This window comes from Chlamydotis macqueenii, chromosome 15 (genome assembly GCF_036417535.1).
Source record: "Chlamydotis macqueenii isolate bChlMac1 chromosome 15, bChlMac1.mat, whole genome shotgun sequence".
Lineage (NCBI taxonomy): Eukaryota > Metazoa > Chordata > Aves > Otidiformes > Otididae > Chlamydotis > Chlamydotis macqueenii.
Window position 1 is genome coordinate 4,506,992 of NC_141570.1, and position 18,281 is coordinate 4,525,272.

The 18,281-nt window shown below is 43.5% G+C and overlaps 1 protein-coding gene and 1 long non-coding RNA gene across 2 annotated transcripts in view; one reads left to right on the plus strand and one right to left on the minus strand.

Moving 5' to 3' along the window:
• The window catches only part of SDK1 (sidekick cell adhesion molecule 1), a 408,452-nt gene that overhangs the window by 38,835 nt on the left and 351,336 nt on the right, over positions 1 to 18,281 (minus strand). Inside the window, exons 33-34 of the mRNA XM_086759378.1 lie at positions 16,004 to 16,139; positions 11,972 to 12,073 (exon numbers count right to left, since the gene is read on the minus strand). Of these exons, the coding sequence (XP_086615504.1) occupies positions 11,972 to 12,073; positions 16,004 to 16,139 (238 nt within the window). The remainder of the gene's footprint in view (positions 1 to 11,971; positions 12,074 to 16,003; positions 16,140 to 18,281) is intronic.
• LOC147598829 (uncharacterized) lies at positions 8,555 to 11,582 on the plus strand. Its single transcript, XR_015260175.1, has 2 exons — positions 8,555 to 9,859; positions 11,067 to 11,582. It is a non-coding gene; the product is annotated as an uncharacterized LOC147598829 (long non-coding RNA).

Below are 18,281 nucleotides of genomic sequence, written 5' to 3' on the forward strand. Positions count from 1 at the left end.
GATTCCTGAGCTCTCAATTTTTTCATGGCTGTTGAAATCACGAATAAATCACATAAAAAGCAAGGTTAAAGCTGCATACCTCACGCTGCTTTAGGTGCTAGTGACATTATCAACTAGAGCAGCAGTGACACAGACCCCTGAGGGTCCAAACGCAGCTCTTGGCAGGTGGAAAGCTTTTCACTTTCCCCCCAAAAAAATGTGTGTATTCATGAAGTCTAATTCTGTGCACATATCCTGCCTTTGAATATCATGCAAATATATGTAAACATTTATTTTCTTATCTGATTTCAGTTCACCTTTGAGATTGTCTCCTTGAGACTCACTCTCAGCCAAAAAATAAGGAGAAAGGCTGTACAGCAATTAGTAGAAAAATAGTAACATCTATGGACCAGGATGATGTTGGCAGGATCATGCAAAGACAATAAATCTATCATGAAATGGAAGAGAGTGTCAAAATGAGCCCATGAATAAAGTCACACATCTAAATCCACATTTAAACGTATCACTGCCCTCATTTTCCAGTCGTACTGAACAGCCTCTGCTCACACTGCAATCAATTTGAGCTTGCAAATGCTTATAACCTTTAAAGAGAAGGTGCTTAAAATCCCCAGTGGCCGGCTCGCACCGCAGCTCCGTGCATCGCAGAAGGTTCACCTCAGTTTTTCTCACTGCTTGCTTGGGATATTTGCTCTCTGGTCTGTGTGGCACCGAGAGCTTTCCATCAATATGAAACTACTACTCCTTTTTTTAGTGACAGTTGCCGTGATGCTCTGTAGCACAGGTAGGCTACAAATCCTCGCGATTCATTGGGTAAACTTAATAACTTCTTACGAAGCATTCCTTACTGCTCTTACATCTGCTCCAATTTCTGGGTAGCAAAGGATTTATTCTCTGCTGATTTTCTAATTATTTCTATAATGCCAGTATTATGTCAGGAAATTCACAGACAAGTCTGGGACAAGATTCTCTGGTATTCATGCCATTTAAATAAACATGCAGGCAAAAACAAGCAGAAAAATGCAGTGAGAGAGACCGAAGATTTTCTGTGCATCAGCTTGATCCCACAGTTCCAAACAATCCCAAGCAAATTTCTGTTTTGTAAAGACCTCTGATCCTTTGGTATCTAGCAAGCATTTTCTCCTCAGTTCATCAAAGCATCCTTTTGCTAACATGCCTGCTTTTATTCCCTGATAATCAATATATTTGCATTTGGTGTTAGCACCTAGAGGCTAGAATCTCATTGCACAATGTGTTGCATAAACACAGAACAAAGAGACAGCTCCAGGCCTAAAAAGCCTCTTATCTGTACGTCTACACGCTACAAGGGCGGGGTGGTTGCAGCATGTTCTGACAGATCAGCTGTAATCTTATCTACCTAGTCAGTAACACCAAGCAAGAAGACACACCGATATTCCATGTAGCATGTGCTGACAACTACAGCACGCACACCCAGAACCTCCAGAAGTTTACGCACGGGTTCCTGGCACACGTAGTCATGGAAAATAGAGCTGGGAAGGATTTGGAGAGGGCTGAGACATCCCTCCTCCTACGTCACCCCGGGATCAGCTCAGCCAGTCAGATGTTTGTGTAATCTTTCTGACCTCTTTCCAGACTCCCCTGCCATCCCCAGACAAACTGTGCCAGCATATCCCTATTCTATTAAATCTTAAAATAACTCCCAGGTTACTGAGTTTTTAAAAAACGTTGAGCCTAAACCACCCTCACCAGATTGAAGCTCTGTCCCTGCAGTGGCATGGAGAACAAATTGGTTTTTTCTCCCATTGTAGGCACTGCCCTAAAGTCATGGTATAGATAAGCAACAGTTAAGTGGATTATAAAAGCCAAACACAAGACGACAAAGAGAAGGTCACAAGACAAAACAGCCAAACTGATCTGCAGAACGGGCAAAGCGAAACCCAAGGGGTTTTCTTGCAGTGTGGGCTTAGGGAAGGAAGGCAAGGATGGTACCTCCAGGAAAGAACAAAGCGGTGAATCTGCAGATGTTTGCAGTCGCTCTTTCCATGAAGGAAAAGCAGTGGGAGAGAAAAACGTTTGGTGTTTATTGGCCATTTTCTTACAGCGTCTGCCAAAGAGAGTTGGGAGCGAGGAAGGCTTCCCCTGCGCAGCGGTACCTCTGCGCCATCAGGAATGCTGCGTGAGCGATGCTGATTAGTTCAATAACAATTAGTTAATTGTGCTTCAAACCCAGTTACTGTGAAGCCGCTTTCCACTGTGACAAAGCAGCACAAGCTATATATAGAACGTAAAAGATGTTTCCCACCAATTTCTGGCTGCTTTAAACTAGGCCACATTTTGTGATGGAAATATGCGCTTTTTCCAAGGACTGGACTTCCTGGGGTTGCTCAGATGTGTTTTTGATACAGTAAGACAGGCAGGGATGTTGATAGATGTGATACATGTGTTGATTTACATGGTTGCATAGATCAGCATCAAAGAAATTGAAACATTTCCTAGCGTACAAGAGACCAATGGAAGTCAATGCAAGAAGAAGTTGAACAGCATCTCTCTCGTCCTCATGAATACTGGTGCAAAAATAGAATGATAAAGAGACAAACCTACCTTGGTAGAGAAGAAAGGGTGGGGAGGAGAAAGAGAATAGCTGTTCGGTTGGGGACTTTGGGAATCCAGCACACTTGCAACTGCTTTACTCTGTGCCATGTTATCCAGCTAGGCAAACACTTGGCTCCCTCCCTGTCTACTACACTTAGAACAGTAGCTGTGTTTTGCCACATCAATTTTTAATGGGTATTAAAGTCATGAAAAAGCATAAATAACAGCAGCTGCAAATGATACCCAAATGAAACATCTCCAACTTCTTTGCTTAGCACTGGGAAGCTTCCCAACATTGACTAGGCATGTCTTCAGCATCTGCAGAGACATGAGAGGGAGGCGGGGGTGGAGGGTGGAAGAAAGGAGAGATGACATTCACTGCACACATTGGAATATGACTGAAACGAAACAAGGACTAGAAATGGAGGATCATTTCCACGGACCCAGACTCTAGGAGATTCTGTGCCAATGTCACTTTTTTGAACTGGGGAGGCAATCATGTTCTGAGGAAACTTCCATGGATATGACTTACTCATGAAGAACCTTTGTAAACTTGGGAAGTGACTCAAGCAGAAGTAATTCTCATCCTGTCCCTCACCATCTCTTCCAGCGGTGGTGAAAACACTGTTGCTGTAATTACTGATTTTTTGATATGGGGTTCAGATTTCCCAATGAGCTATGTGCAATCCAGGATTTTCCTGGGACAGACACATCTGAGCAATGAAGAAAAAGTTACCATGATTGCATTACGATGCTTGCAACTGAGGCAAAGCTCACGGAGCAGTACTGTGAAATAGAGCTTCTAAACAAAAACTATACACTTTCCTTTTGCTGAGTCCCACGGTTCTACTTCGCTAATACAAACCTAAAATAGGCTATCACACTGCATACTGAGATTATCCATCAAGGGACCGAGAGCGTCTGGCCTGAAAGTAAAGCCCTTACAGAACTGTCAGACTGCCTCTGGAAAGGGCATACGGGTGGTTAAAACAGGAAGGGGGAAAATAATAAAATGGACTTTTTCCTCTATTTCTTTTGTGTCAACGAGGATATGATCACACACAAGCAGGCAGCCTGTCAGTCAGCGGAGATGGACCCACGAGCAGGAATAGCAAGAGTCTGACAAGCATCAGGTATGCGCAAACAAACACACAGGCATAAACCTACAAGCTGAAATCTCCTCTCATGTCCATGCAAATTCCGGTTAGCTCCACAGAGCTCACCCAGCGTGAAAGTTGTGCGACTGAGAGCAGTGCCAGCTCGGAGGAGCACAGGAGTCACCCCTCAGGTTGTTCAAGGGTGCAAGGGATGTGAAGAACTGCTGAGTGTCTGATCCTCTGGCCTGATCCTCCCTCATGTGCACTGGGAGGAGTGGGAGCAGCACCATGTGGGAAAGTACTGCTCTCAACTCCCTTACAAAAGAAAAATCTACCTGTTAAAGGCAAAATTACCTACTTCAGCCTATTTCCCCAGGCTCTCCGGTTCCCAAGACCTCTCCTCCTCCATGTAGTCATGTTCCAGTCGTTATAATTTGTTAATCCCACACTCTAATATCACAGTACCACAAGTTCACGGCAGCCAACAAAAGCACCCATTAAAGCCTAATAAGCACCGACAACTCTTTATGCTCTGCTGAAGCCAAAAGAGCATATCAAATAATTAGGGTGAATCTCCACTGGGTTTGCCATATACCAAATGTTAAAAGCCATATCGGAAAAAAGTCAAACTGAGCAGGTGAGATCTGCCACTGCGATAACCTTTCACTGTGATTTTAATGCAAGTTTGGGCAGCAGACCCACATGAGGGATTAATTTTGGATTTACAGACTGCAATGGTCAGGGAACCCCAGGAAGCCCATAGAGGGCTGTGATCTTGTGCTCCTGAAGAGAGAGAGATTAAATTTACATTTTCTTGACTCAGAGAGAGATTTCTTTTTCTTTGTTTATTTTGCAGGCATAGCATCCCTGAGTTCATCGCTGTGGTCCTATGCCCCCATATCATCTCAGTGTCCAGGTTGCCATGGCCAACATGTTTTAGAATATTGCAAATTCATACTTTCATAAGAAAAAATGGCAACTTTTTTTTTTGTTTTCAGTCTACAACAGGCAACCTGAAATGCCTCCAGTTCCATGATTGACGATGGATACAGCAAACAGATGTCAGAAGAGAAAACCAACTGCGTTTCTCTACAGCTGGCTTCACAGCAAAGGCGTGCAGAGGAGGCAAAGCCACGGGAGTTGAGACCCCTATGAAAATACTTACAACATTTTGCTCACATATCCCAGGATGACTGAATACAAGCAGAGAAGGACTGCACAATTAGAGGAAATAGAAAACTGGCTGCAAATATAACCCTTTATAGTCATCAATACTCAAACTCCAGCCTGTGTCTGCTTGAATATGAGTTATCAGCCAGGGGCTTCCCCACTTCTTTACCAGTGCAATTTATGGCCCGTTTTACTTTACTACTGATTGCTCATGTTTTTGAAAGGAAGGTTAATTCCTTTGCTTTTAATGGAGTAGCTGTGCTGTCAGCTCAGCAAGGCTTTGCATACGCGATCAGGCTTCTCATCCTTCCGCCCCCTGTGTACTGCGCAGGGATGTCCCTGCATTCGGTTCTTCACAGGCCATATAACGCCGCGGCAGAGCGGCTCATTTGTCCTACCACTCCCACCAGCTACAGAACAAAGACAGGGGTCCTGACGATGAATTTGAGTACAGGGAGTCTGTCGGTCTCCGGCTACGGTCAGTACTGAAAATTGACATCAAGTTGTTGGGTTTGTGAGTTGGAAGTTCATCATTTGAGCCAAACATCACACGACAATTGCAGCCCAACGCCACCCACATCAGCAATAGCAGCGGCAGGGATAAACAAGCACAGTTGATCAAAAACCGATGATATTTTTGCTTGGACAGAGACATCTTTCCTACATTGAGACGTGATAAAAAGAGGCAATTACACCAGAGCTAAGCAGGAGCTGCCGCACTGTATAAAGCATTGTGCTGTACCAAAGGCTGCTTATGACCAATATTAACAACTTAATGAGTTGTTAATGAGGCGCGCATTCAGCTTTTACTTGCAGCATGAAAACATTGCAAATCATTTTAGGGAGCTTCTGGCTTGTCAATGGAGAATTAAAGATGTCAAATAAGCCCATCGAATCTATGTCTCAATCTGGACACTGCTTTCCAGTGCATTCTCTTAAAATTCCTTTTCCTGTAATGGTAGAATAACTTGCTTTGACAGCAGTATGACTCTCACTTAGACTTTGCTTCCTTCTGCCTTGACATCAGATTTCAGTCTCCAGAGAGCTGCGGGGATGTCTTTTTGACATGTTGACATTAAGGACACTTCTTCCACAGACTCACACTGGCACAGTTTCTATTTTACCATTATAAGAGCAGCTACTGAGCTAAGCTACTAAACTTGGAAGTTTAATTATAAAACCTTTGTGCTTAACTGTAAACAGATTAAGAATGTAAAACTATCCTCAACAAGAATCGCCAGTTTGAGCAGGAAAGGGAGCCAAGGTTTATACAGAAAATTCATATCCATAATTCCCCAGCAGTACCAGTAACACACAAGCAATGACTAATGCTCTAATGTAGGCACCCTTTAGTTTGTTATTTTTTACTATCCTGTCACAGCCCGGCAGGGTTAGATAACGCAGCCGAGTGCGATCTACACTGCTATTACCAGCAGCGGAGCTGCATTCATGGGAACAACAAATCCAAATTGGCCTTGCTGCAGACCAGCCCCGAGTGGAAACCATGTACAGAGAGTCTGGAGGAGCTTAAAATCCCCCAAGAAATACCTGTGAGAGGTACCCAGTGGCTGATCCTGCTCTCAGAAACGGAATGCTGTTGGGATACATGTGTAATGGTTTCCAGTAATGCAAGAGAAACTGAAAAGAGGTTTCTTTCCCAGTCTAAACAGGAAATGTCTCCTAATTTTCTTTTTCCTCTCTGTCTTCCTATACTTTCGATTTCTTGCTCTGCTCTGTTTTTACTCTCTCTCAGTGCACTGTTGGAGAACATGGCTTGGATATGTATCTCTGAGCTCAGAGGAAAACTTCTCCTTCCTTAAGGAGAAAGACACCGGGGACAGGATGAAAACCGAGCGTCAACCCTGGAGCAGGACCACTGTGTAGAGCTCATTCACAATTCACCATGATATTGGAACAACTCTGCAGACTCTTTAAATTTAAAGGTGGGGCCGAGGGAAGGAAAAGCAACATTTCAAACACCCTGCCACCCCCAAAGTAGCCTTTTGCTGATGTTCAGAAGCATGAACAATTAAAAGACAAATGCCTTGGCATTTCAAAGGCTCGGTGCTTTTAAAGTGTCAACGAAGGTCAACCCCTTTGTTTAAAGTTTGAGCAAGTAAAACCAGTAATTTATTTATTATGCTACTTTCCTCCATCCCCTTTTTTGTTTATCAAGGGAAGATGCTGTCCCCAGGCTGACAGGTTTTAGACTGCTGCAATGTGAAATGGCCACGATAATCCTTCTCTTCCCTCCTCCAGTGGCATCTGGGATGGAAATGCCCACCCAGTTCTCCTAGCTCCGCCAGCAGCAACGCGTTCCCTATCTGCATACGCGCAGTCAGCCACTCAGAGACACGGCCCACGTGTCCCAAACTGATAGGAGAAAACAGCCAAGGGGGACACCGCAGACTGATTGGAGTTGCCAGCTCCAACGCATTGAAATGTTGTCATTCCTCTTGTAGGCTGTTAACAAGGAGGCACAGGGGACTTCTCTGCACGGCATCTTCTCAGCTACGTTCGGGGCAGGGGAGGAGATAAAGCTGCTGTGCTGTAAGAGAAAGGGGGGCCCAAGGTAATGCTGAGGGACTGCCTTCTCCAGACAGCGACCTACGATGCGGAGGTGACACTGCGTAGGGTGTTTTGTATTAACACATGAAAAGAGTGAGGCAAGCAGAAAGATGAAAACACTCAAGGACAAAGCAGCCTTGTTCTGACAACTTTTTCTAGCGTTAGGATGAGAGACAAAGGAACACCGCCTGACCAGAGATAACCAGGTAAGAAGGGACAGGAGCTCTTTGCCAGAAGCATATTATGAAGGGGAGACGAGTGCCTGGAGTCAAGCCTTTCCTTCCTTCCGAGGCTTCTTTCTCCTTAGCAAGGCTTCTCTCTATTTGGTCTTCTCTTTCCCAAACCTAAATCACTATTTTTCATCTTGGAGCTTTCCAGATGGTTTCTATTTCTCGCCTGCAAAATGCTGGAGGTGGCTAGGCAGTGTCCCTCCATGTGTCAGCTACAGGTGGACAACATAAAGTTTGTGAACTCCATGAACACCTGTGGAGCTGCAGGAAGGAGGGCAGATGAAAATAATTGCAGGTCACAGTGGGAGGTTTGCTTTGGAGTCTGCTAGCTTTGCACCCAGAGGTAGATTCAGGTTTTTTTAAGACGGTAAGAAAAGAAAGATAAGAAGTGATCATCCCTCTGTCCCACTCCTGTTCCTTTCAGTTTCACTTGGAAGAAAGTGAGACGGCCAGGAAACCTTTTCTGAAAGATGATGGTACAACCAAGGCGGCATTTCAACAGAGGATTTCTAAGAAGGGGATCTCTGTAAAAAGAGCTCTCTTTAGTCCTTGCCTATCCCATTGCACAGCCAGCTCTCAGAAGTCATTATTAAAAAGAACAACAACAAACCAGCCTCATCAGTTCTTGTGAATTCTGAAGGTCACCAGTGTCACCATCAGTTACAACGACACACATCGCTCCCCTCTTCACACAAATGGATTTAAGACCTGTTTAAAGGCCGGTGTCTCTGGGTGCACCTCACTCCTATGCTACCTCCTCTCCGCACACACGCGCTCTCCCGCAGCAGCAGCAGCTGCTGGAAGAAATTATGAATTCCATTATTTTTCATCCAGAACAGCTTTGCAGTATATGGGAGAAGCACTGGAGACTGCAGGCTCATTAGCACAGGATTTGTGTTGCTGCCTTCCATTTTATTCACCTTCCCAAATTAGGTGAAGCATGCCTGCCCCAAACATGTGATTTCTGTTTAATTAAAATGCAGGTACCGGAGTCTCCTGAACTCCAGAGCCCACCGCACTATCAGACAGTGACAGCGACCTGGTAGAATCATGCTCTTGATATAGTGGCTGCTCTAACAGAGACTTAATTTCAGCTGAGCAGAACAGCACCTCTGGTAGCAGCTGCATTTAGGGCTGGGATGAGTACCAGTACCCAGCCTTTTGCTGAGGACTCACTGCCTTCCCAATCAAAGCCGGCATCCCTGACAGCTGAACTGTTAAATGAATTAACAAGGCGAGAAGGGGGCTTGCCGACGGGGCTGCGACTCCATTCCTAATTTCTGCAAGTGGCAGCTTTCAATTTTTCTGTCATTTGTTGGGAGATGCACGTGGTTCTCTAATGAGCGGGGCAGAGCTGCAGCCAGCTCTAAAAAGGCGATGTTACGAGGATCTTCTGGTCAGTGGAGGAGAGGGATCCAGATGCTTAAGGCAGGTCAGGGCTACTATAACAAGAAAAAGATTTTGCTTCACCTCCACCGAAAGCATCCCCCCAAAAACCCAAAACGCTTGCAACCAGCTCCCTCATTCACCAGGCAAGTCAGGATACAGAGGTCTGTCCTTGTGTCTGGCCCGTTGCCTACCACCAGGTTCTTCTCTCCCCAGCTTTCCCCCTGCCCATAAGGCAGAGGCAAGTCAGACTGGAATGCCTGGGCTGCCAGAGGAGGCTGTCGGCTGGGGTACAGCTCAACAGCTCCAGGGCTTGAGGCAAACTCCCCATTCGGGTGCTTTTTACTCATTTGATTGGCAAAACTGCCAGAAGGTTGGTTTTAATGGTCTTTTTTTTTTTTTTTTTTTTTTTTTTCGCCCCCCTCCCTCCAAGTTTGTCAGGGGGCTCCATTGCCTACTGGAGCTTTTCTTGTAAAAATCCAGGTATGATGACAGGAAAATCTTCAAATCTAAATCTAACAGGGGAGAGCGCAAGAGGGAAGGAAGGATTTACAGACACTCCTCCTCCTGCATTGCTCGTTTGGCTGCCCCAGACATAAAAGTTGAACAGTACATCAGCTGTCAGGATTATCTCCAGGTGCCCCACACTGTGTGAAATTCCCACCAAGACTGCACAGAATTGAGTATTTTGGCTGAGCTTGCCCAAACCCAGCACATTTCCCCCAAGGCACGTGCTGTATATTCCTTTTTACAGCCGAGAGAGGAACGTTCTTGTACCTACCAGAATTTACTGCAACCCTTATGGCAGAACGAAGCACCGTTTAACAGTACTGAGACGTAAGTTATCTGGGGCCTTCAGACTGGGGACTGGTCCCCTTCAGTCATTTTGTGTTCAGTGCCATGCCTGTGTTTTCAGGATTTGTTGTTTATTGGGAAGGTTTTCTCTATTTTTAACATGGATGCCCATTGCTGAGGCTAAGCAGACCCATTTTTTCCAACTTGCTGCTTAACTGCTTTTACCATGGGTAAGAACATCAAGCAAACAATAACAACAAAAACTCGTATTTCCACAGCACACTAACTCAAAGGTGTCACAAATCAATTTAAAACTTAAATTGCAATACCAGCTCCAATCACTTCACTCACAGCGTAAATCGCAGCCAGTTCTGGAGGTGGAAGAGGCAGTTATATGACAAAGCTTAATAACTTCACAAAACAAGAGTGAAAATCGGCAGGAAGATCCTGTGTTCATCATTTCTACTGTATGAACCTGGATTGTCCCTCACCAGAGGTAAATCCAGTATCTCTAAAAAATCTGAGTCACGATATACCAGCCTTGCCTGCCTCTTAAATAAGGTCTCCTGCATGTCTCAGTTTCCTCCCAAATTTGGCTCCTTCCATTGCCCTGTTCCCCGTCTGAGTTACGATAAGGAAGACCTGGACCATGGGATTAAAAGACATGATATAACAGCATTTCCTCGTTTTCCCCAGCTGATTTTCTGTGCTGTGTACAAATGCATGTGCTGGCTCCATTTGCAGCAGTGAGATATTTAGCTCTGAAACAAAAATGTATTTAGAAGCCAGATACAGTTGGCTCCACTTGGGGCTTTTCTTTGCTGCAGTTGCAGAAGTAAGTTGGAGCAGCAGCAAGCTAGAAAAAAAAAAGTAAATATTGCCAGCTGTCTCTCCAGAACCACGCTGCTCTGATTAATTTATGATGTTTTCAGAGAAAGATATGAATGTTACACCATATTTGAAATGAAAAGGTTAAGTAGAGTTTAAAAAAATGTGCAGTAGAGTTTAAAGAAATGTGCTTTTCTTGGTTTTGAGCAATAGAATATTTAATGAATAATAATAAAATGAATTAGCGCTGGGTTTGATAGCTTCTACATCCTAGCTTGGAGACAGAACAAAAGCGCAATCAGATTCGTTCACGGCAGCAGACTGAACAACAGGAGGGTGCGTGCTGCCTATTCTTGTTCTAAGCTTCAAAAGATGCTGCTGCAGAAATTGACACCATAACTAACAACTATTTCGGTGCCAGCCTCTCTCTCCAGCTGGGGTCACCATAAATACGGCACCGCCGTCGCGGCTGTGAGGAAGACGTCAGCCATTCCAGTTCCGCACTTCTCAGCCAGAGTAACTGGGAAGAACAGACTCAGCTGAAGGTTATCTGGGCTCTGCAAAATCACCTGCTTCACAAAGCACTCAAAGAAGTGTCAACTTAACTTTCTTGTCCTGATTTCCACCTCCGGCCATCCGATGAAGGGATTTTACAATGATCAGTAAGTTACATTTTGTAACTACAGCCTGGATTCGTGCGCTAGATCCATAATAAGCAAAGGCATGAATGGTGCCACCGACCCTCAGCTTCTGTAGAGGCTGGATGCAGTTAGAGTCTGCCGGTTCCTGACAGGAACCATCACCTGTGCCCCCACCGCCAGCATTAAACTGGGCACAGTGGCTTCTTGACTTCAAGAGCATAAAAACACAGCAAGGTGTGGTGCACAGGCAATATCTCCACACAGAGAGCTATAAAATAAAATAAGCAGCTTTCCAAGTCTCCCTTGTTTTGTAGTTTTGTTTCTTTTCCCTTGTGGCTTTCCTGTGCTCCACTTTTCACTTCTTTAACTTGAGTCAATTTTTCCCTCAAGCGAATTTGGTATGAACAGTCATCCTCCTGCAACTCCAAAAATATTTTCTCTTCTTTCTTTCAAATGCCCTTTCTCCCCTTATTCATGTAGACCAACTGGCTTTGAAATGGCAAGAAACTGTCAGCGCCAACCTATTCCAGGAGAGGACGCTACCAAAAACTGTTAGCGATCGTGACTGGGGAATCTTTCAAATCATCCCTTTCCTGGACAAATATTAAATATTATCAAGAGAATACTAAAACATGTCAGTAGTTAAAAAAAAAAAGAAAACCAAGCTAATTTTCCTTTTACCTACCGGCTTCACCCACAAAGACTTCCACTGGTGTGCTGGTAGGGCTTTCACCAATTACATTGTATGCTGTCATTAACACTTCATATCTCTTGTATTTCTTCAACTCTGAAAAAGTAAAATATTATGTTACATATAATTATTTATACTATATTATAGATATTTTTTAAACTCCATCACCTCTTTATCACCAGACATCTCTCTCACAAAACACAGCATTAGAACCCTACAGTAGTGCAATGTCTACTTCCATCCTTCCTTAATTCACACATCAGAGCAGGATTTGCATAATTATGAAAGATCTTTGCAATGAAATGGCAGGATTTTCCAGTGTTTCCTCACAGTGTTGCTCCAGCAAGAGGAACAATTCCTGATGGGTAACTAGCTAGAGGAACATCTCTGCATCACTCTTACTGACAGAAAAAGGCAAGACTTTGCTTTGAATGTTCAACATATGGGCTCCTTTTGATCTCTACTGGTAGGAAAGAACATGGCCTCAAGCCTTTGCCTAATCCTAGGGACTTTCATCTAGGGAATCATTTAGCAACTGCACTGCTCAGCAACGTCACTGCTGGAGCAGAGCGCTGACGATCTGCAGCGAGGAATCTGGAGTCCTGTTCCAGTACTGCTTGGGGGTCTCTTCTTCAAAGTGACCACAGCCTGGACATCAATCACAAAGGGAAAGGAGAACTCAAAGTCTGGACTCCTGGCTACCAGGCAACCAATTTCTTTGCTGATATACAGAAACTACTCTGAAAGATGAGGTGGGAGAGCAAGGGCAGTGTGAAAAAAAACCTAGAAAACCCAATTGCATGAGGGTAATTAGCAGATGCAAACAAGGGTGGAGCAGAATCATGTCAATGTCATTAGGGGAGGCAGCGCCTGAATAGTTTCATTTCAGACATTCAGGGTGGAAGAATTAATCCTTCCACAAATATTTATCATCTAAAATATTTAACAGTGAAATTAGAGTAAGAGAGCTATCAATAATATAAATCGCCGTATTTAAATGAGCATTGAATTGATTAAGACATGCATGGCCGGAGGTCCAAATTTCTCCCTTTGCCAGTAATTTTCTCTGCTATCTATGAATCACACAGTACTCTTAACTCTGTGACTGACAGTATGCTGTCAGATTGGTAAGGTTCAATAACCCTAATCGGACAGGTTCATCTAATTTCTGCCTCATGGAAGTGTTCGCAAGTGTTGTGCCCCTATATCTGACTCAGAGTCCAGCATCACTCCCCAGTCTCAGGCATACTGTAAATAATATCCGATACATCACTGACTTTTTGATGTGACACCACTGATCTCAGATGAGCTACAAAACATGTAGCAAGGAAATCAGCGATAATGATGCTAAGTTCATAAACAAATAAAAAATACTAAGTTATATAGGATGTAGTACTGGGCAGCTTGTACAAGGAAACTTTAATTGCTGCTGTGAAAAACCACAAGGGAGATCTTAGTGTTAACTGGATGTAGAAGAAAATGGAACACATGAGAGTTCACGCATGCAAGTTTCAGTGGGGATAGGGCTTCATTTTTTTTTTTTTTTTTTAGCCCGTCACAATCTGTGACTCAAAAGCCCTGGGCAAAACCTATCTAGTGAACCATCATCACCACAAAGCAACTTGCCTTTTAACTCTGTCGAATGCTATTTTATTCATTTCCAATTGAAAACACCTCTGGAGATGCACATAAATTCATTGGGCCCTCTCTAAACTGGCCTCCTACTCCATGGAGTGCCCGAGCATGGCAATGCTTGAATCATGGCCCTAATGATGTGATACAGCTAACCTCAGACAGACTGCAAAATATGTGGCAAGTGAATCAAAATTCATTTAGCATCAGCAACACTGGATTGTTACAGGCGATAATATTTCACCTTCCCAGCAGCCACATTTTCACAACAACTACCTACTTGCATCGTCAACGTCTCTTGATGTGGGGAAAGCAAAGGCTTAAAGAAAAAGAAACTCAAGAAAGCAGAATCACTAATCTGTGTTGATTTCTGCTAGATCCACTGAGGAGAGCCATAGGAGTTTGCCTGTAGTGTATCTTGAACCATTACAAAGTCTCATCTAAAGGCAATGTGCACTTACGTGTTAATTCATACGTCGTTAATGCAGAGCTGCTGTTCACTGTCTTGAAGCTGCTTTGGGCTATTCAGGGTAAGCAAAGCAGAAAGCTTGTTACAGTGCAAGGAAATAGTTACTGCAAATGATGTACAGCAGAGACAGAGGCAAATGATGCAGCACACACATACACAGTTTGAGCTGTAGGACTATACCTTGAAGGGCAATAAAATCACATCGCTCTCTTGTAACGCATCAAAAGCATCTCACTCACACGGGCCCTTTTCATTTCCTCCTCAAACAGAGGATCTCACAAATATACAACACAGAAATGTTCTGACTCCTAGATTAAATAGAACAAATGAATAAAAACGAAACAATTTCTAGGGGGGAATCTCTCGACACTGTATTACATCCTTATTTCTCAACATGCAAAATTTGAAACCTGAAGAGCTGCAGGGTAAAGACGTGGAACACAGGCCACAAAGAGGGAACACTTAAAATAGGAAAGGACCTGCTTTTTAAACGTGTGCTTGATTTCCCACAGTTTCACTTACAGAATACAATATTCCTGCTGTGAGCAAATTGTAATAATATGCTAAGCTGTGCAGAACCACAGGTCAGGGAGGAACAGAGGTGTACTGAGGTGAGAATTGCCATATGAGGAGAAAGAGGGAAATTTCTCTTAAAATACACTTGTTTCCACCCCTTTCTCTCTCTCTTGACTCCCTGGAGAGGCACAACACGTTTTTTCCTACTATACAGCTATTGGGAATATAGCTGCAGGGCCAAGCAAGAAGAAGGAAGAGAAAACTAGGAGGTTTCAGAGGCTCCCTGGCTTGTGAGACTAGAGAGCATCCAAAGTCATTATTTCAATATAATATACATAGTCATTCATTCAGCTTTTACCTGCAGAAGAAAGTCTTATGTACACCTACACCTATAGGAGCTTTACATCTCTACACCATCCTAGTTAAAACTCTGCACAGTCTGAGAACTCTCATTCAGCACCGATGAGGTCAGAGTTAGGTGCTTATGTCATATTTAAAACATCCACTTTTCCCACACTCCCATAAAAATCACTTGCTTTCGTAGAAACCACTTTTATGAGTTCAGGAAAACACGGAAGACAATTTAAGATATTAAAATAGTCTCACTGAAGCGTATTTTGCTGCTCTTCGAGTGAGTATTATCTTATTCTGAATATTCCACTGACATCAAACAGGACAAATGCTGGTCCCTCCGTGAGCAGGTCTCATTACTGGACCATATCTGTCAGGCTACTGAGTGTTCACATCTTTGCCTCCCATCATCTTATTCTGCTTATTCTTCCCTCTGATTTCCTTTCTAGCCTTTCTCTAAAAATCCTTCTCATTTTTCTATTATTCCTCTCCCTCTCGATCTTCTTTCCATGTGAGCCAAAACCCCCGGTGACTAACACAGCAAGCGTGCACCTTAAAATTCTTGCTCATTTTTGCTATTTTCTTCCAAAATTGGGACAAGCATTATGAAATTGTAAAAATTCTGTTTAAAATTTCTCCTCAGTTGTTTTCTTATACTGTAAAAAGAAAAACAAAATGTCAATTACAAAAACTGTTAAAAAATAGGAAGAAAGAAAAAGGTTCCCAGCTGAGGAAAATGAAGTGCCTCTCTTTTTTGTCTGATGGTGGAACGTAATCATGAAATGAAGGTAGCAGAAAGCAGGAAATCAGAAGATACACAGGGGACAGAACATCAATTCAAGCATGCTGGCGTAGATTAGAGCGTACCATTACAAGCGATGCTGATCAGAGTTATTAGCATTGTTCAGCATCTTCACCCTGATTGTGTAAAAGCTAAATTATCCCCAGCACTCAGACACAATTGTGAGTTATTTCCATGGGGCAAGAAAGCACGCAGTGTCTGGTATAATGACGGATTACCATTCTGGGATATTATAGAGTCCAAAACACAGGCTTACGTGTGAGCTCTGCTCTTAAAGCTGAGGGGTTCTGGATAGTTTTGGATTCTGTTCCAGATCCGGTGTCGTAATCCAGCTCGCGATAGTAGATCCGGTATCCCAGCAGCAAGCCGTTGAGACTCTCGGCTTTGGGTGGCTGAAAAACATTGGCACAAAGAACAGGATTGTTAAGATGTGTGTCGCTACAAACATCCGTCACAGTAGGCAGTGGCTTACACCCTATTTCACCACTATTTCACACTCTGGTGAAAATAGCCATTAATAATATATAGGGTCAAAAGTACTGAAATTTGAAAAACGCAAGTTGAAGGCAACTTTTATGATTTCGCTCAGCTGTGGCAATTACAAAAGGCTCTTTACTTAAAATCTGACACCTGATGCACTACACTAAGGGTTAAGCTCCTCTCCTTCTTGGTCCACAGAAACTCGCATGTGATAAACAAACATGTCCCTGAAAATGCACATTGCTGGCCACCAACAGTGGCATAAGCAAACCAGGATTTTATTTCTTCTGAGATGAAAATAAACAAATTATTTTGTCAGAGACAGAATTTCTTTAGCGGCTATTTTCCTTGGGGACAAGTTCATAGATCATTCTTCATTTGGCATCATTTTACTGAAAGATTGATGAGAAAATACAAAGCACTGGCATATTCTGGCTTTAATTAGGAAGAAGAAAACAGGTCTAACAGCCTCAGAGAGGCATTTAGAGAGCAGTCACGGTACGATGGACTTGGTGTGTTGCACAGGTCCAGTCCCATAGGCAAACCCAGGTCTCCTTGTAACAGCCTGTAGCAGTACGGGGGGTATGGCCGTTGGGCCGGCTCAAATACGAGGTTTTTTTCCTTCTGTAACACGCTGGAAGATGCTCAAAGACATTGTGCCTCAGCAAGGATTCTTCAGCAGCCCCTCACATCTCCCTTAGGACACAGACACACAGCCAGCACACTGAAAAGGAGATTCTTGTCCGAATGGCTGCTTAAATAAGGGAAAATAAATTACTTTCATGAGTCTAATACAGGCTAAGAACTGCAGAGAAGAAAAGACGCCCCTGAGCCATTTATCTTCTAAAGATTCTTGTACTGAAATTTAAGGGGCTGAAAGTATAAAAGAAAAGGATTTTAATGATGATCTCGCCTTTAATCCAGGAAGATCCCTAGCAGTCTTTAGAACTTTACCAAAGAAAATCGTCTGTCCTTTGTGCAAAAATCAACCACTGGTGTGAAACACTGTCACAATAGAAGGTAACGCCACATGTAATTTTAATGAAGAAAGTAAGAATATTTTTACAAGAAAAGGAGGAAGATATTTGGTAATAAACTAATATTCCACTTCCAGAAATGACAAGAATTTTCCATTACTTCATTATGATGGCAAGAAGAGAGAGAGGGCTGTCCTGCCTCAGTGTAAAGGACTTTGCTTTGGGTGAGGGCTGACGGAATTAGCTAGGAAGATTGTAGTTTATGGAAGCAAAAAAAGAAAGGTATGTGGAACCAGAGTATAAGAAAGCTGCAGAAGGTGCTCCTGCAAGCAGCCTGCTTCTTTTGCAGTTGTCCTACCCAGAGTCTGCTGAAAGCAACCCACATAGTCCCAAGACCTTGCTGTATTTGTTCTGCATGGTTGGAGAACCTCATTCATCATTACATTCATGCTCATTACAGCTCTCCATCCTTTGGAGAAGGTCTGTCCGCCTTTCACTGTTGTTTAGCATCTGCCTTACAGAAGGATCTAGGAACACGGGATTGTGAGGGACCTCAGGAATCATCAGAACTAGGCCCTTCAGACTGCAGAACCCAGCTTCTTAAAGTCCTTCTCACAAACAGAGCAAGCTCCACCAGAAAACAAGCTAATTTTTCTGCTTCCCAGTATTCCTACTGGAAAGCTGTTCCAAGCCTCACTACTTGGGCGGTTAGAAATCTTCATTTAATTTCTAAACTGAATAATTCATAGCTAGTTTATAACTGTTTGTTCCTGTGCTAACACTGCCTTTTGGGTTAAATTGTTCTTCTCCCTATGGGGTGTTTACTCCCGTAAGGTATTTTAAAAAGGGCAATCTTACTCCCTCTCAGACTTCATTTTAGAACGCAAATAAATCAACCTCTTGCACAACAGCCTTTCCCAGTCTCAGGCTGAGCCCCTTGTTCAAGGAATTGAGCAGAGACCAAACAAAGCGACAGTCTTCTGCAGGGCTGCCTGGTGACACGGTTGTTCATGGACCAGCTGAAACCGTCTCCTCTGCAAGGCGAGGAAGATGAGATATGGTTTACTGGCAATTACT